The 25,532-nt window shown below is 37.8% G+C and overlaps 1 protein-coding gene across 2 annotated transcripts in view; it reads left to right on the top strand.

Moving 5' to 3' along the window:
- Positions 1–25,532, top strand: part of LDAH (lipid droplet associated hydrolase) — a 120,742-nt gene that overhangs the window by 61,649 nt on the left and 33,561 nt on the right. For both annotated transcript variants that reach the window (XM_080586039.1, XM_080586040.1), the window contains one exon: positions 22,021–22,261. In XM_080586039.1, coding sequence (XP_080442165.1) covers positions 22,021–22,261 — 241 coding nt within the window. The remainder of the gene's footprint in view (positions 1–22,020; positions 22,262–25,532) is intronic.

The following is a 25,532-nucleotide window of genomic DNA, read 5'->3' as shown; positions in this document are numbered from 1 at the left end:
ATATATTTGGCACTTCTCTATCAGTTCTTGATAGATAGCAAGCCTTTGGGAGCATATGCAAGGAAACACAGGTGGTCTGAGCCAGCAATTAGACTAAAATATGCTTTAGTTGACAATGTACACATTGCAGAGGCTGCATAATCTACCTTGCAACAGATGACAAAGTTCGGAGGAGTATATTCTTTCAGTGAGGCCTCAGGCAATATCCTTAAATCTACTGGAATAGCCAGTAAAGCAAGCAATATGAACTTGGTGCATATGCTAACATTATGCAGCCCTGTTTTATGGAAAAAACAAGAAGTACTACAGATGATTTATTAAACCTGACGAAATAAATAAGATACTGTATCTTTGAAGTATCAAGGGAGTTTCTAGAAAAAATCTTGATAGATTTAAAAAAAAGGCAAAAAAGGAAAACAATCTTCATATGAAAACCTAAGACAAATATAAAACCTTCTCTTTTTGGGGTGGGGGGTTGGAAATCAAAGAGCAATGAGCGGGTGAGTCCGTTGCAAAGAAAAACTCGTTAGAGAGATACTGACTTTCGACTGAAACAATGAAAAGCCCACCAGCCTGAATTTAAAAGCTTGACAAAACTTCAGGACCCCATCAGTGAAAGGCTGATAACTGTGTAATGGGGTTGAGTGTCAGCTCACCCAGGAGACCACGAGCAACCATTATTTTCACTGGCTTGATGACAGACTGTAATCCTAAAGGTCCCAGTCATATTCTTTTCTACCTCTCCCCGCCAAAAAAAAGCTTTAAAAAATGTAAACTGGAAGAAAATGGAGCAATCAACAGGCAGACAGGATTTGTTGTGTAACTCTCACTGGAAGCCTTTGTTGTGCCTAGGAACCAGCAGCATGGAGATTGCTACATGCTATGGATGTTGGCCTGTAATGGCTCTTCCCTTCACAAACAATCCACTTCTCAGTTTAGAGGGTAAAAGAATGTGAATACCAAAAATTTAGGAAACTTAAAGTGTAAGGAGGAATAAAATGTGGTGCATCTACAGATGTAAAAATACCCTAGGGTAAATTAAAAAAAGGAGTCAAAGCTTTTGTGTTTTCCTTTCACCAGGGAGAGATATACATCTTTCCCCACACTAATAATACCATTTTTGTCATGAAAAATTGGCTTCAAAGCCAAAGCAGCATGATCTATCCATTATCAGCAAGTAACTAAACCTATCAGGAACTGGAATGTGATCAACAACTTGAACATAGTCTTCTGTCGTGCTCTGAAGATACCTGAACATTACTGCATTCTGTCTGCCTGGTTTTCTGTTTTCTGCTTTCATGTCGTAAGCACAGAAATTAGCTGTTATTCATACATTGGGTAATCTATTGCACGTGGTACAAACTTCTGATTCTGACATTGACCAAATATGTTGTGGTTAACAGTGTATAACTCCCCATTATCTAACAATCTGCCTAACTATCCACTTCCCTCTAAAATGAGATGACAGGGCTTATGCTTTAAAGTTGTTAAAAAAAAATAAAATTACAAAGATTTATTGTTTCATTTATGGCAAAAAAGTTGGTCAGAGACTTTCAAAAACAAAAAGCATTTCCTTTTTAGCTAGTCCCACACTTGGTTGCTGTTTCTGGGCTTGTCCTCTGTGACTGTTTCCAGAGAGAATTATTGAGTAACTCCATATACCTGCTTCTGGAGAAATTTCCAAGTTTTTGTCTTTTAATTTTGCAGAAACCTTGTGGATGTGGCACTTAGGAATATGGTTTAGTGGTGGACATGGTAGTGTTAGGATGGTGGTTGGACTTGATGACATTCAGGGTCTTTTCCAACCTAAATGATTCTGTGATTCTACGATTGTATGTTCAGCTTTTTAATCCATTCTCTCTACTATTATCTGAATTTTTTATTTTTCTCTTCTTCAAAGAGGGAAATGCTGAAAGTCTGAGTTGTATCCCCAGTCTCTCAAATAGAGCAGGAGATTTCTTCCCTCTCAGTCTTCAGTAATTCTGCGTAGCCATGCAGCTCCTTGCAGTGGGCCTGAGACCAACAGGCTGCCCGTGCTCCTGACCGAAATTCAGTATTGCTCACTATAAGGTACGAACACCTCAAAAAAGTAAAAGACATTTCCACAGGGCTCTACTTGGTACATCTGCTCTATCTGCAATCTAGACTTGTTCTTGATTATAGCTGTAGTGGTAGCAAGCAAGAAACATTCAACGCTGAGAAATCAAGTGACCAAGATACGATGATAAAAGTCTGGATGTTTTGGCAACACAAACCCTTAGGATTAGAAACGCGTAGAACTTTTAGAGTTTCATGTTATGAAGTATCACCTGTTGTACTATGCCACTTTTCAAGATCTTCTGTGTCTTAGCTGTTGATATCTTAACCTCTAAACTGAATCATGGAGTATATCAAAAAAGCGTGAATGGAAATTTAGATTAGGCGTATGGTGCTTCTCAGCGTACTTGGCCAAAGCTCATGCCTGATGTTCTGGTCCAAAGAAAGCTTTTTGAAATTAACCTCGCAGTGATTTGGTTGTTTTATTTTGCTCACTAATGTATTCTGCCATATTTCTGTTACACTGTGTTAGCACACCATAGCTCATCTCACATTAACCACAAATGGAAGCCGTAGTTCATCATGCTGTCAACACCTGGAAGTGGGCAGTTGAGGCCTGGATTTGCCTGGCTGAGTTCAGTATTGGACCAAAAGGTGTAAACATAGAAACTCAGTTTAGAAAACAAAAGGATTAAAGATTGCAACGTGGCTGTCTAAGGACAGAAAAAAGTGGATCTACACCAAACAAAACTGACAGATAAATCCACGCATTTTTGTATCTACTGAATATAGACCAAAGACTACACACTGACAGTTTGTCCTATGTGATTACTAAATGTCTCACGTAAAACAGAAATACGGCTACTAAAAAGATGAGGTATAAAGTGGTAGTTAGAGCTCAATTTTGGTTTCAAGGAGAGCATTTAGACATATATATGTCATTCATTCTTAATTCTGCCTTATATATATTCTGAAGACAAATAATGCATTTCTGAGCAATGCTGACCATACCTCATATGCTTTTTGAGTGGGTAAAGCAGGTAGGTATCACTTGCTCGGTCCTAGAACTTTATAGGAAATACTAGAATATGCGTAGTTCAGCACTTTTCTTAATCAGGAAGATTTACAGTCCAGAAATCTTCAAGATCAAATGAGACCGGTAAATAGTAGAGTGATAATAAAAAGCACAAATATGAATTTAATTAAAATTGATTTCTGGTACAATGAAAATAGAGGTCTGACAAAATCAGTGGCAGTACATCTGTCAGAATGTAATTACCTAGTCTAGTCTGTGAACACAAGTTTCTTTTTAACATAGATCACATTTTTAAGAGCAAGGATTCAGAGTCAATAATAACATTGCTTTAAGATTAGCTTGTTTAGACCATAAGCCTGTGATAAGAAGGCTATAAGAAAAAGGGAAAAACAAGGTCTCAGGACTTTCTGAGGAAAAATATATTTTGTTCATAGTATTCACGAAAAATTACAACTTCTGCCACTGTCCTTAGTGTATTTGCTTTACTGCTCAGTTGACTATGGAAACAATGTGATGACTAAGATTTTTGTCTGTGATGTTTCAAAGTAAGGAAGCGTAAGTAATAATTTTAATTTGAAGAGACTTGAATTTTTTTATTAGCGTGTTTATATCATTGCTAATAAAACATCTGATTTCTTTTCAGATGTATGTAGTCAGAATTCAAATACACCTATAAAAATTATTTTTTCTTGGAAGTTAAAAGATACGAAAGTAGCCAAATGTAAAAACAGAAAAGGACTAAAAATAAACCGAAAACCAGAATCTGTGATCATTCATCAAGAATCCAAAATAAAACATGAAAATGAAGAGGAAATGAAGTACTAAAAATAAAAAGATGGCTAGAATGGTGAATAGCACAACAGGATTTATTAAGTACAGTGGATTTTTACACGTTTGTTCATAAAGTCTTGTTATTTTGAATCTCTGAAAATTTGGATTCATATCTTAATAACTAAGTTAAATGATTCTGTAAAAGTCAGGGAATCATAAACACAGCAAGAAGTGAATTTCAGAAACAATTAGTATTTATAGCAAAAGTTTTCAAAAGAGGTCTTCAAAAGAACCCTTTTGAAAGCTAGGTTTCCTAAAGGACTTGTTAAGCTGGGTGGTAAGATCTTTTACAATTCTGGCTGTAGATGTGCATGCATAGTACTTGAAAATCTGAGTCCTCATCTTTGGAGAGTTGGACCAAACAATCAAAACTCAGTATCAAGATATGTTGCACAGAGTTTGAATCTGTTTTGGTTTTGTACTGCATTTAGTATTCTTTTAAAGAAGACAATCAAGCTAGAAATCAGTACTTTAATTTACTTTATTTGATTTAAAATTGAGTAGAGAATGGGGAAAAACAGTCAATTAGAAATCATCCATGAAAGGAACATGTAAAAGGACTTTGTGGAGTTTTTTAACACAGACTTCACAAACATGCGGTTAAGGTGTGAGTATGGCCAGTAACTCTAATAACCAATATTTATGCCTAGAAAATATATATTAAACTGCAATTTCTCCTACAATCCCGAGCTCTTAACAAGGAAGTTGAACTGCTTCATCAACTCTTGCACTTCATTGTATGTGACACAGTTATTCAAGCCATTGAGGGCTTGGCTTGGCTCTCCCACTTAGAAGAGAATGCTTAGAATGGACAGTGTAGTAATTAAAAATATTTTCTACTGTGCCATATTCTTAAGTTGTTCATTCTCCATGGTTTACAGTGAAGTTTAGGTATTAAAGCCTTGAGCGGAAAAACACGTTCCTCTGCTTTAGCTTTTATATTGAGAATGGTGCATCCTGTTTGAAGAGTGTAGACCAGGTGTGAAAGGCATTGCAGACACAAACTGGGTGAAAAACAACTTAGAGTGCACGTTCACTGCATTTAGGAAATTTCTAATATAATATTGAATTAAGTTCAGATAAAGACTGGATAATTTAGTTTTGTTATTTTGTTTGCTTTTCCTGTCTTTTTAGTATTTCTTTTATTGTTGATAATTTTAGGGGAATTTTTGCCATTGCCAAGATGGATCTTTTCATATAGCTGAGGATGTGTCTACTGACTGTTACACCTATGTTTAGAGAACTGAATCAAGCCCTAGATTTCTCCTCAAGAATCACCCTCTGTGCTCTTTTGAATGAGGTTATCTTCAGAATTAAGTGTAACAGAAGCCCAATTCCTTTTCCATTTATTTCAGTCTATAAATATTTGAAATCCTTGATTTCTGTTGTTTGGATACAATGCTATTTAACCGTGACATTAAAAAAAAAAAAAAAAGGAATTTGCCCTTTTGTGTGGAATTCAGTGTTAAATATACATTTAAGTGGAAATCCAGAAACCACAAATGTATTTAATAAACTTGTTACCTTTGGAGTCCCATAAGAAAGTTCAATTAATGTTAATGAAAATATGCTTCTAATAACTTCGTTACAACATTTCTAGTCACTGGAAAATTGTAAGAACACTCTGCTCCATTTCAAATTCCAAAATGAAGCATAATTTTGTGTAAGAAGTAGAATTCACCAAGTCCTAATTGTTCTTGAAAACATTAGAGTGAATTTCTGCTTCTCTGTTTTAAAAAAGCATTATGACTACTGTAAGTGTATTTTACTGAAATTAAAAGTACAAAAAAACAGGTCTGAATAAATACAATTTGAATTATGACCTTTAATGGCAGGTAGTGGAGTTCAGTCTTTTTAACTGGCACTGGCAATTGAAGGATACTCTCAACATTCCCTTTTTGTTGTTTTTTCAAAGACCTTTTTTACCTGATGACCAGTTTTATTTGCATGATAAATTGGATGTGGTGTGTTTGCTCTTTTAGCAGATTCTTGCCCTTATTCCATTCATCATCATAATTAAGACTGCAGCAATCTGTAGCATTGCACAGGAAGGAAGTTTGTATATTTCCCTTATTATTTAAAATGCTTACAGTTCTGGGAAAGTCAATGGAAGGATGGAAAAACAAGCTGACTGGGAGATTTCCTCACTCCCTCCTCTCTCTTCGTTTCCTGATACCTTGGCAAGACATGGGGGTGCGAGTTCTATCTTGAACCTCCAATATATACCTAGTTTCTTTTCTTCCATTCACAGAAATACAAAGCAGAAGGTTGGGCTTTCTGTTTTGTTTCTTATAGTTCCTGTCTCACTTCTGTTTTTCACTGGTTTAGCAAGTCAGCACTTGGTCTGCTCTTCTTACTCCCCAGTACATCATTAAATAAGCAACTTAAAGATGGTTAAAATGATAATGGGCCGAACTCCTTCCAGTATTAAATCTTACCTTGTTTTTCCTTGTCCCTCTAGTAATCCTTCTGGCCAAGCAGGACTACAGGCTTGAGTTGACAGGATGCCTTCTGAGGCCTGACTTCAGGGAGTGGTGATGTACACCCCTTCAGTGTTGGAAGTGGAGTATTAAAAATAGAAGTCCAAGGATGTCGAGGCACAGTTGGAAAGTCATGGCCTTCCATTCTCATCAGCAAAATGAGATTATAGTTTTAAGGCTGGTTTCTCATTTACCTTGTTCAGCCACTTTTCCTTAAATGCATTGTCATTGAGATTTATTAGTAGGTATGGGTATACACTGATGGCTGTGAGAACTGTTGGTTCAAGACAGAGGAGAATCTGATTCTTAATACCTTCTTTGTGTTGAGCCATCTCTTCATTGCACACTTTAAGGTTCATCAGAAGTGGTAAGTTTCCCAGGTCATATTTGTAAGGATCACATTTACTGGTCCATGTACTGTAAGGGTACCTGCAGATGCAATGCAGTGGTCTCATGGGAGTGCTACACTGAAAAATAATCCCACCCTGTACTTCCAACATGAAAATGGAAAGAATTTCTCCTGGAAAGTGGCAGCTGCACTCCGACATTCATGTAATGGGAGCAACTGAAAGCTTTATGGTGTGTAACTGTGACACTGCATTCCAACATAAGCTTCTCCCTGCCCTTCTTCCAACCAATAAACTATTCTTCCTCTCTCTTCACTCTCACCCCTCCTAATCTTCTTCTGTTTATATGCTTTAATCATAATAGCAACAAATCCATCCCTGCTGGTATTATCACACCGTTGCAAATTTTGGCTGTCTCCTTTGGCACTTCCCTTGTAGATGGAATGATACTGCCCACTTTGATGGGGCTTAATTCTCAATGTAAAATACTGCTATGTCAATGAATATTTTCTCTATTAAACTATTTTCTGTCCAACAATAAGATACAGCTTTTTGGGAGAACAGTTTTCTCATTATTACCTTAACCCATAAAAAGGCTTTTTCTCTTTTTCTTTTTCTTTTTCTTTTTCTTTTTCTTTTTCTTTTTCTTTTTCTTTTTCTTTTTCTTTTTCTTTTTCTTTTTCTTTTTCTTTTTCTTTTTCTTTTTCTTTTTCTTTTTCTTTTTCTTTTTCTTTTTCTTTTTCTTTTTCTTTTTCTTTTTCTTTTTCTTTTTCTTTTTCTTTTTCTTTTTCTTTTTCTTTTTCTTTTTCTTTTTCTTTTTCTTTTTCTTTTTTTCTTTCTCTTTCTTTTTCCTTTTCTTTTTCTCTTTCTTTCTCTCTTTCTTTTCCTTCTTCTTTTTTTTTTCTTTTGTTTTTGCCTTTGCTTTTCTTCTTTTTTGCTTTTTCCTCTTCTTCTTTTTTTTTAACATTTTGGGCAAGTCTTCAGTTACCCAAATATTTGTAGTTCAGTGTATTCATTTGCATTTCAGCTCTGAGAGACATGTAAATATAATAAACAGTCTGTGTATTTGATATATTTAATATTTTGAATAATTTGCAAATAGGTCAGTATGTAGAGCTGACCTGTTGAGAAGTGGTTTGTAGTGTTTGTAGAGAACACTTCAGAGTTCTTGTCTTTTGTATGTTTAGCAGAATTCTGGACTTTGGCTGGGAAAATGCTGGGAGTACTTCGTATTGGAAAATATTTCAAGTAATGTGAAACAACAGATCATATTTTCTTGTGACATGACCCACTTGTAAGATGAAGTATGGATGGTCCCTCTCCTGCCGTCATTAAAAAGGTTTCAGCAGTGGAAGGCCGGTGTTAGAGAAGATACCAACAACCTTTTGAGAGAGGAACCTGCAACCAAGAAAACAAGATACAACTGAAAGCTTATTGGTTTAAAATAGAATTGTCAAAAGTCTCAAATTACTTCTCAATCCAAGAAGATATTCTGTAACTATCATGGTGAGTGTTTTAGGGCAGCCTTTGTCTTCATCTGTCTATACAAGAACAGACAGAGAGAATCTTAGTCTCTTGGGCTGAGACTATCATGGCTGTGGTGAGACCTATATAGGCTGTGAACAGTCGTATTTAATAAAATAAATAAATCCTTTAATCAGAATTTTTAAGGTGGCAGAATTACGTTGATGGAAATTTTGCCACTGGTTTTGACAAGACCAGGGTCACACTCATGGCCTTACAGTAGGAGGACTCACATAGGACCAGTAGCATTCACTGGCCTGTTGGGCTCTTTAGGGCTCTGCCTCTCCAGTTATTCTGCTTGTGACCAGCTACACTGGTGGCAAAGGTAATTTCTTAATTTAGCAGTGGAAGTTACATAATGTCAAGATTTCCATGCCTCTCACTTTCTTGCTATTGAAAAATATGCTCTGAGTTATTTTTATGCCATTTTAGTTCTTCCATTATTAAACTTTGTAGAACAGGTTTTAGTATATTCCCAATAATATTATGCAAATTAATACTGTAGAAGCCTGACTGCAATTCACATCTTAAAAGGACTCTTCATACGGCTGGTGCAATGAGTTCAGTCACAGGATTCCACTATATAGGGCCCAGAATCAAATTTATACTAAGTCAGTGGAAAGTGGCCTTAAAGTAAGCATAAATTTAGTCGCACCTCACCTTGCTGCAAATGACGCTCAGGCCTACATACGTTTGGATGTGATCATCGTACCCAGCACTGTGTTCATCATTGCACTGAAGACTACAGCAGTTTGAAATACAAATCCATTAAAAAAATGCTGGTCCTTGAATTTTGCTTCCATCCAGGTGGAACTGCCAGGAAGCACTGGAGGCTTGAGGTATTAAGACAAAGTTCAAATAAAATTGAATAGTGTATGTTAAGTAAAGACAGTGCCAGGACATGGAAGGCCTTATGATCACTGTAGAGCATTTCAAACATCTGAGAATATTGCTTACTATTTATATCATCAGGTAGAATCTGAAAGCAAATAGTAAAAAAATAAACCTAAGTTTTCATTCATTTGAAAAGTGTATGCACTGTATATATTTGAACACCATGGGTCAAATTTAGAAGTTGAAAGAAGGCATAGTAATTTTTATTGTAATACTGTATATGTTGAATATAAAGAGTAATAGACCAACAGACTGGGAGAATACAATATTTAAAATGGTGTGGAGCAGATAGATTAACTTTGATTTCAATACATCCTACTAATTGCTTTTCCTGCTAAATTCTTCTATTTTTGCTACATAGAGTAGAAATAAAACAGTACTAGATGCACTGCTGAGTTGAGGATAATTTCTGCAGCAGCCAACAAATTGGCTGTACTTCTGTTTGTTTGCATGGGGGAGTTCTGACATTTTCCATCTAGTGGAAAGTTGAGTTTGTGTGTTTTCCTACCATTGAGCAGCATCAGCTAAGAGTTAGCATCTATTTATACCTTAAATTATTCCCATCTTCTTTTTCCAGAATAGTCTGTAAAAGTACAACACAGGTTAGGTGCCTACGAGGTGCGTTGGTATATTCATTTTGCTCCTGCATTTTATTAGTAAGGAATAGCATGGCTATTCTTGGCTGTTGTTTGTGCTACAGCTAAAAGAATGCCTTAGACTAACTTCTCCCAGAAATGGTGACGTACCTTAGGCAAAAAATATACCAGGGACAGAATATGAAAGCAGGGCATGCTCCTTAAGTTGTTTCTAACAATATTTTTCTGATTAAGTCATGAAAAGTAAGGAAAAAACTTGGCTTTGTGAATGAGTCTGTAGGGTGGGGAAACGGAAAAGTGAGTTTGCCGTAATCTGTTGTGTCACACTGCACTACTTAGGATGGTACAAGAAATCTGATGGTTGGGAAATTATGAATCAACATACTCAAAAAGAAGGTTTACCCTTAAATTTCGTTAATTGTTGTTCGGCTCACATATATTTAATTGGGAATTTACAAAAAAGAATGTGTCTAATATCACTAAGGACAGCATTGTCCTTACAACAGTTTAATCTTTCCTTTGAAAAACAGTTAATAGGTCTTTATGCTTTACCTCAGTATCACAGCAAAATACTGTGAAAGTGTGAAGATTATGCGCAAGGGCACAAAACAAATATCAGCATCATCTGTACCTTTCATTACTCTCTATCTTGAAGGATGTTAATGCTGTTGAAGTATTTGGAAACAACACATATATGTATGGATATATGTATGTATACTGTTTCCTGAAGAATCCATATAGTTAATGCTTTATGTGTATGTCCAAACAGAAATAGACTGAGGTAAAAATTCCACTGTATGGTTGTTTGAATTTGTGTTACACTGAATCCAGCCTGTTGTAGTAATAGGCTCTCAGAACAAAACTCCCCAAAGTTCTAAAATCTCTCTGTTGTATTTCAAAGCGTTGGAGATGTGTCTGACACAGGTTGACCAGCTCCCTTAGGGTCCGTATAGTCATGAAGTTTTACAGATGTGCGAAGGGGTCTACAAGGGTTGTACCTGTGGTCCCAGAGAAACAAGGGTGGTCTCTATCACACGCTGATAATTCTCATTTTGCCTCTTTTGTTCAAATCCAGTATATGAATTGAATTCAGACTCCAATCTGTTAGACTACACCGTAAGTAATTTTATCTATAAAAACATGAAGTTAAGTATGAACAAAGGAGAGTACATCGGATGCCAAGAGGCAGAGACATCCCTGACATCAGACTAAGATAAACGGAAAACAGCCCTCCAATAGGAAACAGCCCTTGTCACACAGCCAACCTGAGCCGAGGGTGTGATGCAATACAATATGAAAGCAATATTGTTTTGTTAAAGTATGTTATGAATTTTAAGTTGCTTTGCTTTGCAGATCTCTAGAGGAGGCATTGATTGGGGCTTGGCTACTACTTCTCCCCAGCCTCAGCTCTTGCTGACGGGGCTCTAGTTTGACCTTTGAGTGACAACCTGGCCAAGGAACAAGAGGGAGAGGGCTGTGAAGACAGCCGTGTCAGCATAGCACTTTGAGGGGGCAGCCTCATCTCTCAGACACATATTGTAAGAATTAAAAGTTTAGGTGTTCAGGAGAGAGACTTAAAAATGGTATCTTCGTATTCTGTGTATTTGCTGTTTCTTATACATCTTGTGAGTCATATTTGCACAGGTGGGGTTTAAGAAAAGCCTGCTTTTCTCAATGGAGTAACAAAGTGCACAGTAGAGGGCTAAGGATTTCCATCAGTGATTTTATGAAGATGAATGTCACCACGGAGAGAACTCACCTGCATTTTAGCTTGGCATAATACAGTTTATAGGACAGGAAAGCATTCATACTACTGTGCAGTGTAATTTCTAGCCAACCGTGTTCAAGAAAGAGGAATTCAGACTGAAATAGGTAGAGGGAAAGCCTACAAGGATAATGAGGAACCTAAATTATGGGAGGAAAGGAATTCTCCATCAGCACTAATCTCTGTGATTTTCTTTGGCAGCATTTTCTGGTGGCTAAAAAAAAAAAAAATAAATTCCTGGGATTTTCTGAATATTTTAATTTAATGACTTCCATATCAGAAAGGGGGGCCCATGCCAGTGATAGTGCTGTGAGTCTGCCATCTTCTCATCCTGTGCTATATCGTGGGTTTTAAAGGGTTGGGTCTTTTTGCAAAGCATCATAAATTTGTCATTGGTTGTTAGCGGGTTTCTTATGGCAAGACAGCAAGGAAATGCAGAGTGGTTATGGACTGGGTTTAGTCCATCTTGTGCTGGAGTGTTTAAAACAGTTCATTTCATTAACATGATTCTTTTAATTAAAGTGAAATATTTTCACTAGTGTTCTCAACTTCATGTTTCATTCTGAATTTTTCTGAGAAGGGTTAAAAACTTTGCAAATAACATTTGTGTTGTGTTTTTTTTTTCCCCTCCTGAAAAGGTAAAGTAGATAGTCGAAAGTAAGTGCCATGTTGGTATACTTTGTTTACCATAAATGCATTTCCTGATGTGTTTGCTCTGTGGGCTGCACAGTCTGTTGTCAGGTGAATTCAGAACATGGTGCATTTGATTTTTTTTTTTCTTTCTTTCCATCACATCTATTTATGTCACTAGTCCCACCCAAAATATTTTCTCATCCTTCACATTTATAGCCCTTAAAAATCAGTAGTTATGTTCCACCACTCCATTCCCTCTTTGCTCCCATTTTGCCAAGTTATTCATATTCCTCTGCATAAACATATCTTCCTTTAGAAAAAATTATCATCGAAGCTCTCCATTGATTTTAGGCTTTATTCGTGGCTGGCTTTAGTTGAAACATTTCTTTTTAGGATGTAGAGCACAGAATACAATCTTACTTGTCTCCCAGGGAGACAGAGCTTCCTGGGGTATTTGTGATGTGCTTCCTCACTATATGTAACATTAACTTGCTAAGCTTCTCTCTCTCTTGTATCTCTCTCCTCACTGTATCATATTGCAAACTTGCAAATCATCAGCTCTTCACAATCCCTCATGTGTCCCTTCAGCTGCATTACTTGCCAACTTTTTTCCTACTTGTTCATGCTCTGAATTATTTTTCCTGGACATATTTAAAGATAGCAGTAGTTTTGAGTTTGTTCTATGAGCTGAGTAATTAAAACACCAAATTTAGCTTTACAAAACCTCATTATTGTACTGCTTCTTCCTATTTTTTTGCATTTGTTTGCTTTTTTTTTCTGTACTTCTGCTCGGAAAAACCGCCTAACTATCTTGAAGCAGATAACCAGTTTGGATCTCAGAAAGCCAGTTTGGCATTCTGAGACAGTTTGACATTCATTGGAAACTGAAATCTAGCTACAAAAGAAAGGTAGTGGCAGCCATTGTGAAATTCTTCTAGTTTTTCTTCTTCTACCGCATCTGTAATTTGAAGACCATATTTGCAAGCACTGAGCATATGCAGAGTATGTTTCTGATTTCTAAGCAGTCCAACATCAAGGTCATTTGGTGCAAATGCAGACTTTGCTTGACTAAAAAGTAATGGGAAAGCATTATACAAGTTTATCTGTATTTGACAGTGGAAGTTATGATATAGCTAATCTGCTTCAATGTCAGGGGTAGCCTAGAACACAGAGCAGCAGTGTAGTTTCACAGTGCTGTCACAGTCATCATGCGCTGATGTTGATGGTGCTAACATGCATTTTTTGTCTTGGCATACACTTTATAGATACTGTACGTGTCATATGAAGTGACATCAGTAAATCTGCACAGCGTTTTCAGTGCTGGAAACAATACAGTGCTATGAGTGAGCCTTTTTGGAGAACACTTTCTAAGATATTGCATTACAATAGCATTTGCTTCCCCCCAAAATACTAATTGAAAAGTATGCTGTGTTGTTTCCACCATGGTTGGGGAGTTGGAATGGGATGATCTTAAAGGTCCCTTCCAACCAAACCATTCTGTGGTTCTGTGGAAGGGTCTCACCTTGTTCTGTGTCACGAAGCACCGAATTTGAAGCTTTAGGTCCTCTGTATCATTAGCAGGAAGCAGAAGATTGTACTACACTGATTTCAGTTCATCTGACATTTTCTGCATATCTGTTTATGACTGTAAACTGACTTCAGTTGGGAGTCTCAGATGATTTAACTGCTAATTTAGGCACCCGAGTTAAGGGCCACTAATGAACATGGATGAAACTAAGCCAAAATTAACTCTGAAAAGGATGAAGTTTTCTTCTCGTTCATGTTCATAATATTTTATGGTGAGATTTCAGCACGTCATGAATATGTATGTAGGGAAATATATGTGGAGTTAGTGACTGGTGGTTCTTCCCATTCTGATGAATGATCTCATGATAATAGAAGGGAGGATCTCTATATAATTGCCAGGGATGACATACAGTGTGTGTAGAATCTCACTTATACAAGATCAGTTATTAAATCCCTTTGAACTGTGTGGGGTACATCTGACTAAATGAAATAGGTATGCTAAAACTAGTGTTTAAATTATTTTTCTGTGCTAATAAATAGAAGAAACCAGGGCACATCCTGTGGCATTTTGACAGTAAGTGTCAAAATGGAGCTTCTATTCAAATAGTCAAGCCTTCTTCTTTCCCCCCAGCCACAAACAATTGCTTCATACATATCTTCTATTGAGAGCAGTTCCTGGTCTGTGCTATTTTCTAACGTGTACACAGACATCATGAGGGAAGGGGCTACCTGGCTTTGGCCAAAAGCATACCAAAGAAGGTAATAAAACAGTTTCAGTTCTGGAGCATTGGTCCCAGCCCAGTTTAGTTTACCAGTACTGAGAGCATGATATAAACTGGGAGCCACAAATGTAGGCAATGAAAAATGTTTCTACTGGTTTCAACTTTTAGAAGTTGAAGAAGTATTGAAGTTTTAGAAATATTTATAGAAGGCATACATGGGGATAAATATGCAGAATAATCATTAATCATTGCTTCTTGTATGATAAATCTTAGGTTATTTCTGTACTGATACCATAAAGAAAAATGTTTGTTGTACTTGTGTTCTTGCCATAACTCAGCTCTGTGCTTATAAGCATGCTTTACTGTGTCTTATTATGAAGTCGTACTTTTAGTGTAAGATGTGACTAATATTCATGGAACCGTTGTGCTGGATGGGGATCTTTAGGTTCTGCCATATTTATTCAGCGAAGAATGGGAAGGGTGTACCTGGGCAGTATGTATACGTGGGGTGTGTTGGACTTGGCATGTGCCAAAGACAGTAACTACATCTCATAGCTAGCAGCAGAGACGTTGTCAAGCAAAATTCACTCAAAAGTTTATTTGGTAAATGAATCTTATGGACTGCTTGCATGTGCTTATGCTTAGTCCTTAAAAGGATATTTGATGTTGATATTCTAGTGTTTTGTGTCTTAGGCACTGTTGTTTGGATTCACATGTCTGTATAAAAGCAGAAGAGAAAAAAAAAAAACACCTTACTTTGCAAGTAGTGTTGTGCATCTTGAACACATTGCTCTCTGCTGTTACCCTGTTGCATTCAGACTACTGTGCTCTTACCTAGATAAAAAAAAGCAGAGTGGAGCATTGTTCGCTTTAAAGATGGCATTAAATAGTTCTGCCCAACTGAACCTCAGATACTGTGAGAGAAATTGTGCCTTAGTGTGTCTGTGCATCCTTCTCGTGCATTCAGAGCCCTGCTTCTGTTGTCGCGCTTGAAGAACTCAGTCCTCGGCCGTATCCTAGGTAAACCTGTGAAAACTCTTACTGGAAGGGGTTGTGATCAAGAGTATTGATCCGGTCTGTTCTCAGACTATGAAAGCTTGAATACCCTTTACTAAAGTAGAGTGGCAAACATTGCCATGATGCTGTTGGGGGCACTCAAAAAGTTTGCTTATCCTAGGGAGCAAGAATTCCTTGAATCCGTCAGAAAAAATGTAAGTGTATCATTGAGAGTTTTAATAGCATTCGCAAGGACTTGCTTACACTAACTGTGCTTTTGTTTGGAAAACAAATTAAACTCTGCAGGGAGCAAATTATGCTCTTCATATTCAAAGGATTTTCTTTTAAAAATTCCAAAAAAAAAATCCTTCTTTCTGTCACGTTGTCATAGGGATTATACATAACACAATGAGAGATACGCAATGGAAGGAATAGAAAAAAATAAATTAATCTGGTGCCAAAGTGAAAATTTGGGCACTAATAAATAGAAACTGTAGATAAGTTAAAATAAAATAAGAAAATTCAAGGGGGATTTGTAGTCTGTAAACTACAGAAGATGTTAATAGAAGACTTTTGAACTCAACAGCTACTAACTAATCTACAAAGACATTCATGGTAAAAAAAAAATGCAAACTCTTCAACTCTTCTACAAAATGTTGGGCATTCACATTTTTTTTTACCACTTCAACTGTTTTGCAGAAACAATTTGGTTACTGCGAAAAGTAAGTTTTGCTTAGAGCAGGTGTTTATGAATTGCTATAGAGTTTTCTTTTAATCTTCCTGCCTTAACAGTATAAATTTGTATGTGGAGTCATCTAACTTTGAATTTCAGTTTATTCATCCTTAAAAAAAGTATGGTAAGACGTCTCTGGGGGACTTAGTTCTTATAAAGCACTTTGAAATTTCCAGGGATAGTATTGTCTATCAGCTGTGTTTGAGATATTTGTTGTGTTGCATAGTTAATATCCCCAAACATTCATTTGGGATTACAGGACATCTAGAAGGTAAAATAGAAGAAAGTGAACATAATATGGGATTGCTTCACAGCAGGAGTGAAATAGGTTTTTTGTAACTTCTGTACATTCTTTCGTTCTTTTTCTGTCATGAAATCATTTGTTTTTTTGTATATCAAGCTGAGACACAGTGTGCTCATGCAAGAAACAAAATGGCATCTCGAAATGAGCAGCTGAAGAAGAAACTCTTAAAGATTTTAAAATATAATTTCTTTTTGACAGTGTGTGCAAAGGAAAAACTGAATAGAGGAGTGTGTTTAGAAAAGGGACTGAGCAAAGCAAGATGGCAAGCCTAGAAAGTCCTGTTTTGTGCGAGGAAAGTGTAAGCAAATGCCGGCTGTTTTGTCCTGCGCGTTTTCTTGGAAATCTTCTCAGCACAGCTGTGTTAATAAAGCAGGGTACGCTTCCCTGACCCGAGTTGTTTTGCCTACAGGTTTCTGCATACTGAGTAAAAGAAATTGTGATTAATGTGGCACTCCGTGTCAAGGGTAGACTGTAGATTACCATTAAGTGCATCATTATGTTAGCTTTGAAAAATTTACTAGGTTTCACCTGACAGATAATAGCTTTTCTTTTGCCAACACAACAGAGGAATAATAAACTAATACATGGGATGAACCAGATATATCAAAAGAAGTGTTACTTTTGACAGAGAAACTTTTTTACTTTTCCTTGTTTTTCTGAAGGATTTTAAAGTAAAACTTCCTCGCTTACTTTCTTCCCAGCCCTGTGATACGAAATCAAGCCTCCTTTCCACATCCTGGTGCTATCGATACGGGTCAGGGGTGTGTGGCTGCAGAGCCATACTTGGATGCTTCGGTACTTACCATGGGTCAGCGCGATGGCTCGCTTATAAAAAATAATAGATTGCTTCCTGCTTCTGCCAGCTGATTTCATCTCTGGAGTTGCTGTGGGCTGTGAGTTGCGTAACGGGCGTGGAATCCAAACCTTGAGTTCTTTTTGTTGGTGGTTATTGCATTAACCGTTCCTACACCCCCAGTGAGGAAAGAACAGATTATTCAGCAGCAGCAAATACTTTCCAAAACCTTCCCCGCTCAAAAGTCAGAACAAGCCTCCAGTGACCATCGATTGTGCCACTAAAGCACAGTGAACCAGCGGGTTAGTTTTGAAGAAGTTTTGGTTTCTGATAGTGTCGGAGAAATATTTTCTTCAGTGGGTCAGAGTTTTGTTATTTTACAGCTTTCGCAGAGAAATCTGAACATGATCAAGAGGTGTCGTGGGCAGGGACAACCTGTCCATTGGGAGCCAAGATGTGTGATCGACAAAGCCTGTCTGCAATTAATGGATTCATCTGCTTGGGATCTCTTCTGAACAAAAAACCCACAAAATCTTTAAAATGGCTCCTGTTCCTTTTTGTCATTCCTATCAGGCTTCTCACTTCCTGCCTGCTCTTCTGTCTCATTTTTTTTCTCTTAGTAATATGGCATTATATATTAAGATCAAGCTACAAGGTGGCACAGCTCTCTCCTGGCTCATTTTAAATGCCCACATAATCTCAGGTGCCTGAGTTTGTAGCCAGCATTTCTTATGCGTAATCAAAGCTGCCTGATTTCAGAGGCATTGAGCTCCGCTCATTGACTTCACAGGAGTTAACAGGTCTGAAAATCATGTCACTCTTTTAAATGCTGATTGTAAGTGGCAGCTATTTGTTTGTGAGGTGTTATATCCTCAATATCGTCATTTACCAATCCCTAAAACAAGTAGCATTACCCACTCAAACTTGAAATCATAGCTGCCAAATGTATTTCAACTCTTTCAGTTGAAGGCATTAATGAAAAATATTAGTCTGTTTTTTTGGCTGGATCTGATCTTCATACTTTCAGTGTCTTTATATAGAAACTGTTTAAACATTTTACAAAAATCCTTTGTTTGTGTGGTCAAGACTAATAAATTGTGCAGTGATAAACAGCAATTTTTTGTAAATTTCATTGTTTAATGTTTTGTTCTCTGTTCTCATTTTAATCAAAACAAAAGATTTCCAACTGTTTTTGCAAATCCCAAAACATTGAAATATCCATTATGCACTAAAAACTTGAGTAGACTCAGTTGTTGCTGTATAGCCTGCTCTGGGCAGAGTCCTGGGCTTGTGGATGTCCTGACTTGAGTTTCAGCTCTGGTTTCCTTAGGAAAAAGCGGGCTCTGAGTGTCATAGCAGTTGTCTGAATGTGGATGTCTTGTCCCATGCTTCACATGCTCACATCTAGAAAGTGAATGACTCTACAAATAGGACTTTTTTCTGATTTGAGTGCAAATGCTGGATGTTAGAATTCAGACTAGTGCCCAAGCTCCCTTCAGAGTTAGTTACTTGGATATCCTCCTTCTGTGATAGCTCTTAGCTTTTATACCACCACCTTGTTTTAAATAGATTAAAATCTTGATAGAAAGCCCAGAAGTACAGGAATGTGCATGAGTTCTTTACATAGGTAGTTTGGAGGAAACCTGTGTTTTGTTCTTCAATATTTGCATGAAGCAGTGATGACATGGAGCAAATCATACTCATTTAGAGATCCCACTTAACCAAAGCTCCTTGGTCAACATCATTCTTTCGAGGACTCACTTTTCCTTTGAAATAAGTACTTTCTCTTCTCTCTGTCATGTAAAACTTGCTGTGCAGACTATACGTACCTGAAAATTGATAGCTCTAGACACCAAAGTATATAAACAGTGACAAAAAGGAATATAATAGTGGATAATGTTCCTTTTTTTTGTTGTTAACAAGATCTAAACCACAAAAATTTGTGAGATGCTGCATCGTATTACCATCCCTTGAACCACTGAGGTCTTGAGGTCTGTGTAATGTAAAGAGTTAGAAGTAGATAATGGAAATAGAAGAAGCTGACTGCTGACAAGACAAAAGAGAAACCATGCCTTATGCGTTGAACTTTAACTGTGAATGTAGGCATTATCCTGGGGGCTGAAGTCTTGCACTTCAGTAGCATGTCAAGTAAATAACTGGTAAGCAAGTTAAAAAACATTTTACAAATATTGTTTATTGTCAAAACAATCAGCAGTGACAATTTCAGTATAATGTAGGAATATATGCACTGTTTTTAGCAGGCTGACCAAAGCACAGAAAGGGTAAGTGATACGACCTACAGTTCTCAGCAAATCATCATGGGCATGGGGCATGTTTGCCTGTAGGTTCACTGGTTGACTTGTAGAAGTCCCCACATCCATTCAAGTCTCTGTGACTAGTGCCTCTGATTAGCCAGCTCTCTGCCTTCCCAAGTGCTTAACCAATAAATATCCCTAGACTTTGAATCAGGGATAATTTGAACCAGGAGATTTGGATTTCTCGCCCTAGTTATCTGTAACACTTTTTGTATTTTGATTTATTGCCATCATAAGAAATTTCTATCATTATGTGTGAGAAGGATTTCCATAAACAAAGGGGTTGTTTGCCTTTGCACATTACTTAATGATACACAGCATGGCATTTGTAGCTGTGAATACCCGATGCTTTGTAACAGATAATGCCCTCCATCTACAGAATGACTAGTTATATAATAATTCTGGAAGTTGTAACATGAATATAATTGTGTGCCATCTATGTGATTTCAGCTGGTGTAAATTGCAACTAGATGAGATCCTGGCATTTGACAAGACAAAAATGGTTTTAACTGATGTTGAGTGTTAGAATCTTTTTTTTTCCTTCATTTTACCTGTATAATTGTAATTCACTTATTTCATATGGCTTTTACAAACATCTGTGTCATTATAATAAAATACGTTAAGTCTGTTGTATCCACAGTGGTATTGCAAAGAAATTGAACTACATCTTTAAGCAATTCAGCAGGCAAATGCACATTTCAAAATCCTGGCTCAGGAATCTAGCAGTAAACTAAGAAATAGCTGATAAGTGTTTGAAAAATATAAATTTTGAATTTCTTTGTTATTGTCTGCCAAAGATTAAAGAAAGAAATTAAATAAAATTACCCTCCGTATTACCACCATCTTTTAAATTTGTATGCCATTAAAAATGCAGGAATGCGAGAGCTTTGCAACAGCTTTCTTGGTTTGTCTTTCTTTTGCCTCCAAGGTTTAGCAACTTCCCCCAGTGGTTAGTACAGCACTCCAAGCAACTAATCCTGTATCTATAAACTGTAATGTCAAAGGATTAATGTGTGCCTGGGAACGCAGGTCAAATCTGCTTTAGATCACAAGAGTTTGAGTTCAGCTCCTAGCTGAAATATCACGAAACTACCATATAATTTAGTACAAGTCTTGCATTCCTATACTTCAGCTGCTGGTTGCCTTTAATAAAAAGAGGCCCAGGACTGATTTCCCCGAGAATGTATTTTTCTTTGTCTAAAACCAAAGTAGTATCAGCTGGAAAGTAGAAGGATTTCTTAAAATAGTTCTGTATTCGATACAAATAACACTTTCAAAGTCTGCTTTTAAAGTACTGTAGAAAGTGCAGCGCGGCAAGTTACTGCTATTTCCTGAATTACTCCTGTTTGCTGTGTTACAATGCCCAGATTTTGTGAGCATCCCATCACGGCATGCCCTGCCTTCTGCCGGGAGAGCTGCTGAGAGCATGGCGCTGCACACAGGTGCAATGGCATGCAGGAACTGACTCTGCTTTGGGAGTAAAGAGAAATATTTGAACATATTTTTAAAAATACTCATTTGATTTGTGTAATATGTGGAAAGATATATGCAGTAACCAGACGTGTATAACTGCATCTTTTTCTGTTTATGCTGAGTCTCCAACAAAGCACAGCGATTTATACCTAAATGCACACTGCAAATGTAATATCCAGAATCTCTCATGTTTTGCCTTCTTGATACTTCTGCTATGTACAGCAGTTGTGTGTCTTCGAGGCATTTTCCTATATGAATTCTTCTCATATGTTTATACTTCCAGGGAAAAGTGGCAGGTATTCTTTGAGAATATTTGTTTGATATTAACATGGAAATATACCAGGGAGTAGGAGTATCAATTTGCTTTTTCTTAGTGTGGGTAGGTTTTTTAATTAATTTCATTCTGTTTTAAGGCTGCAGTGTATTCTGTTATCATAAAATGAAATAATGCATTGGTTTTAAAATACAACTATTTCATTTTGGCATGCAGAAGGCAGTCGTGTGTACCGCTGTATGCACCTTAGAGAGGAGGCTGTGTGCTTCCTCTCATGCCCGGACCAGGCATACCTGTGTGGAACCGCTAATCAGAAAACCTGTGTGCTGTCAGACTGTAAAGATACCGTCTTGGCAGTGGAAATTTTTAAATGCGTTTCTTTGTTTTGCTCGGAGGAAACAGTTAAAAGAGCCAGGTGCTTCGCTGCCATATCGGTCTGCTCCTGTGTGCTGCCCTCTTGTGGGGCCAGCTCCTGCTGGGCCGGCCCGCTGGGCTCTCCTGCCCAGCACCTTATTTCCCAGTTAACACATCCCATTCCGACCGATAGAACCCAGCACGTCATAACCAGCTTCTTGTTTGCCTCATTTTAAGAAAACAAGAATCACCTGGGCATGCCACAAAGCCTGCCCATGTGTCCGCACCTGGCAGACCGGAGCGGGCCTCACTTGCCGCTTTGCCTCCGAGGCCAGGCCGTGGTGCTGCGGGGCGCTGCTGACGATGGTTTTCTCTTGGCCCGGCAGGTTCTGCGCTCCGTGCTGCTGTTTCCCACCATAGAGCGCATGGCTCAGTCCCCGCAAGGCAAGCTGATGACACCCCTGCTGTGCAAGCTGCGCTACGTCCTGTACATGCCCGTCTACCTGCTCTCCTTCTTGCCGGAGGGCGTCAAAGCTTCCCTGGTGCGCTTTGCTCTGCGAGGGATGAAAACCTGTGATGAGTCCTCTATAACAACCTCAGTAAATCTCTTCAGCGTGGATTGCGTTGGTGAGCGCATTGTTTTTTTTTTTTTTATTGCACCAACTTTTGCATTGAGTTGTGTAAATGTCGATGTACTCTTGTACACAAATGCTTCATACTAAAGCATGAATTAATTTTTAAGGACAGGTCTAATCTTTTCTCCAATTAAGACCACAAGAACAAGAAAATCTCAAACAATTCAATAAAAAAAGTCTTAAGGGGAAATTAACAAATAAAATACTTTCCAAAAGAATATATATTTGTTAAGAAAACTCTAACCTGTATTAATAACAGTATCTCGTGTGATTAAACCACTGCTTTACAATCTAAATTTATGTTATTTATCCCTTCTTACCTTTTGCCTTTCCTTCATATTGGGTAGTGAAAATAATAATCAGTTTCACAAAGGGTTCTTCACATCTGTTTTTTTAAGCTATGATTTAACTCTCGATTTTGTAATGTGAATTGGAATATTGGTAAATTTAGGAAAGGGTCTTCAGCCCACAAAACCACAGAGAAGTTACTTTGTGCAAAGAAGAATGTCAGTGCTTTTTGGGGCAAAGACAGAAGATTAACATTCTCGCAGTGATATGGCACACTGTATGCGTATTTTACACATTCTAGCAACGGGAACAGCTTTAAGAAAGGGAATAATTTCAGATAAATTATGTTAAGTTTAGAATGAAAACCAGAACATGGATTGTGCTATACTCCAGGTATTTTAGTAAGTTAGCAGTTGAAAACAATTTGGACTAGAATTGACATGCTAACACAGTAATAATAGCAAGAAGGAAGTTTAGATTGCATTAATAGTAGTAAAAACACATTCCTAGATTTCCAGTTGTGTTCTGTCTTCTATCAGTTAATTTTACCTCCTAATCGTCCAAACAGATGTGCCAGAGTGATTCTGTGCTTGCAGCGAGTCCCTTTAACCTCAGCCCATATCTGTGAATGTGTTCCTCTGTACCAGCCTCTCTTGTAGGACTGTGCAGAGACTGAAAGCAGGATGGGCAGCGAGGGTTTTTACTGTCAAACCCCAGACAGTGTTGTTTATGTTGCACAAATGTGCCACAATAATAGTTGCTCCATTGTAGTACCCCGTACCTGACAAAACCAGGCTCCTGGTTGATAGTGGAAGCTTCTGATAGGAGTCATATGGTCTGCTGATTGGGTTCCTGTTAATTTATGGTAATTTTATGATGCCCGAGGAGAAAACTTCCATGCAGTCATATGTATGTTAGGAGTTCAGGCTTCTTCCTCTGCTAATTTATTCTCAGAGAAAGGTATGTGAAGGTCTGTGGGGTCATGTCTCTACAAGCCAGGAATCCTTCTCTGGTCCACACAGATAAACTTCTACCTCTCAAAACAGGTAGCTACATCCAGAGTTGTATTGGAAATGGTCCTTGGCCTGTGTTAACCTCCAAAAAAAGCGTGGCCAGACATTGTTTGTGAGTGCTGTTTGGCCAAGACCACAGCAGTGCCAGGAATAATTTAAAAGAGTGGATTTTGAGTGCTGCTGTTGGAGGCTGACTTGCCAAGCTGCTCAGTTCCCTAGTGCATCTGTCCTGGGGTGTCTGCCGGCTGTAATTTTCTGGTTGCACCCATGTCTGATCTGTGTCCAAGCTGCAAGGAAAATAGCAGCAAGAAGTCAGGCTAAAGGGGCTTGTACTCATAGGATGTGATCTCTGTCTATGATCAATTTCTTGACTGAATTCATTATACCAGAATGAAAGTCTTTGTGAGCCAATGTCTTGTAAAACTTGCACAAATAGGCGTTATTGATGCAACTCATTCCTTTGGGCTTGTGATATCATCTTTCTTAGCAGAATTCCCCTTCAGTTCCATCTTTGGAAACTGATGATATTTTACAGCCCAGTGACTCAGGACCACATGCATGGATTAATAATTGTAGGGCTTTCCGGATATTGTCTGTTAGCCTTCTCTTGTATTCTTTGTGGACAATAGAAAATGTAACCCTTCAGCAAGAATTGCTAAGCTTAGCATGACAACTGAGACTGTCCTACGGAACTGCTCATCTGCAAGTGAGTGAAGTCCCTGAATTTGTGGTAAATATTTTTCTGATCGACTCTTTGTCCCTTAATAAACTGTTAGATATGGTTGAGAAATGTTGAGCAAATGAAGTTGTTTCTCCTCTCCAGGAAGGTTGCATGTCAACTCATTAAAAATACACATATTGCCTTTGGCATGTACATCTGTTGCATTACTGTAATTGTAATAAAAGCTGTGATTAAGAGCAGAAAAGATGGTAAAAGTTTCCTTAAAACTAATACGTCCGTTAAAACAAATCAACCTGCCAGGGATTTGTTACCACATCCAAAGCTTAGTCACAACAATGTTTTCTCTCCTCTGAAAGGAAATGAGATTTGAAAACTTAATTATAGCGGAACTGTAAGACTTAGTGCTGCTCCCATTGAAATCAAGAGTGAAAAGCTCCCTTCAGTGGCAACCAGATCAGGGCCCCTAGTTGAAGGACTCAGTCGCAGGGGTTAGGGTGTTGTGAAGGAAGAATTATATTACCTGTCTATCCAACTGTTTCAAATTAAGTTTGCTCCTGCTTCTTATCCAAAGTCATCTTTCCATTGTCCCAGCCTTGCAATTGATGGCATGGAGAAGCCCCAGTCAAACAGCAGAAGTTGTGATGACATTGTCCAGAAAGGTAACATGGTATAAAGTCTTATCCTGAAGGGGAAATAATAGGAGGAGGAGAGACAGCAGGGACTGTAAAGAAAATTGATTGTAGGGAAGGATAGGAAGACATAGCTTAAAAATAAAAATGAACTTGCTAGAATTAAGCAAAGGGGTCTGAAAGCAGCTTGCCTACCTGGATTTTAAACTTCTGGCAAGGATATTTTGAGGCAGAAAAAGTATTACAGCTAACAAACTGGCATTGAGATACTTGTATTCATGAATGTATGGGATGAATAGACAGAAAAATTGGACATGAGTGACCATGAGTTATCTGAAAAGTCATGCTGTTTATTCAGGCTGGCAAAACAAGGATACCCCTATCTAGGATGGCGATGGTTATTCTACAAATCTTGTGTAACTCTTCAGTACTGGAACACTTTGGCACTCCAGGCTGTTGAAATTTGTAAACATTTCTTTGGTGACAGATGCCAGTAGCAGACTCACAGTGACAGTAAACCATTCTATCTACATAGGACAGGATTTATTGTCCACCAGTTTGACTGGCAAACTTCCTCCATTTGTTTCTGCAGAATTTCCACAAAAGCACAGACATTACATAATAGGTAAACACTGCAAGGCTTTTTCGGGA

This window comes from Anser brachyrhynchus, assembly GCF_964034855.1.
Source record: "Anser brachyrhynchus genome assembly, chromosome: 3".
In the NCBI taxonomy this organism is placed as follows: domain Eukaryota; kingdom Metazoa; phylum Chordata; class Aves; order Anseriformes; family Anatidae; genus Anser; species Anser brachyrhynchus.
Note: the sequence above shows the minus strand (reverse complement) of the source record. Positions and strands in the feature narration are given on the sequence as shown.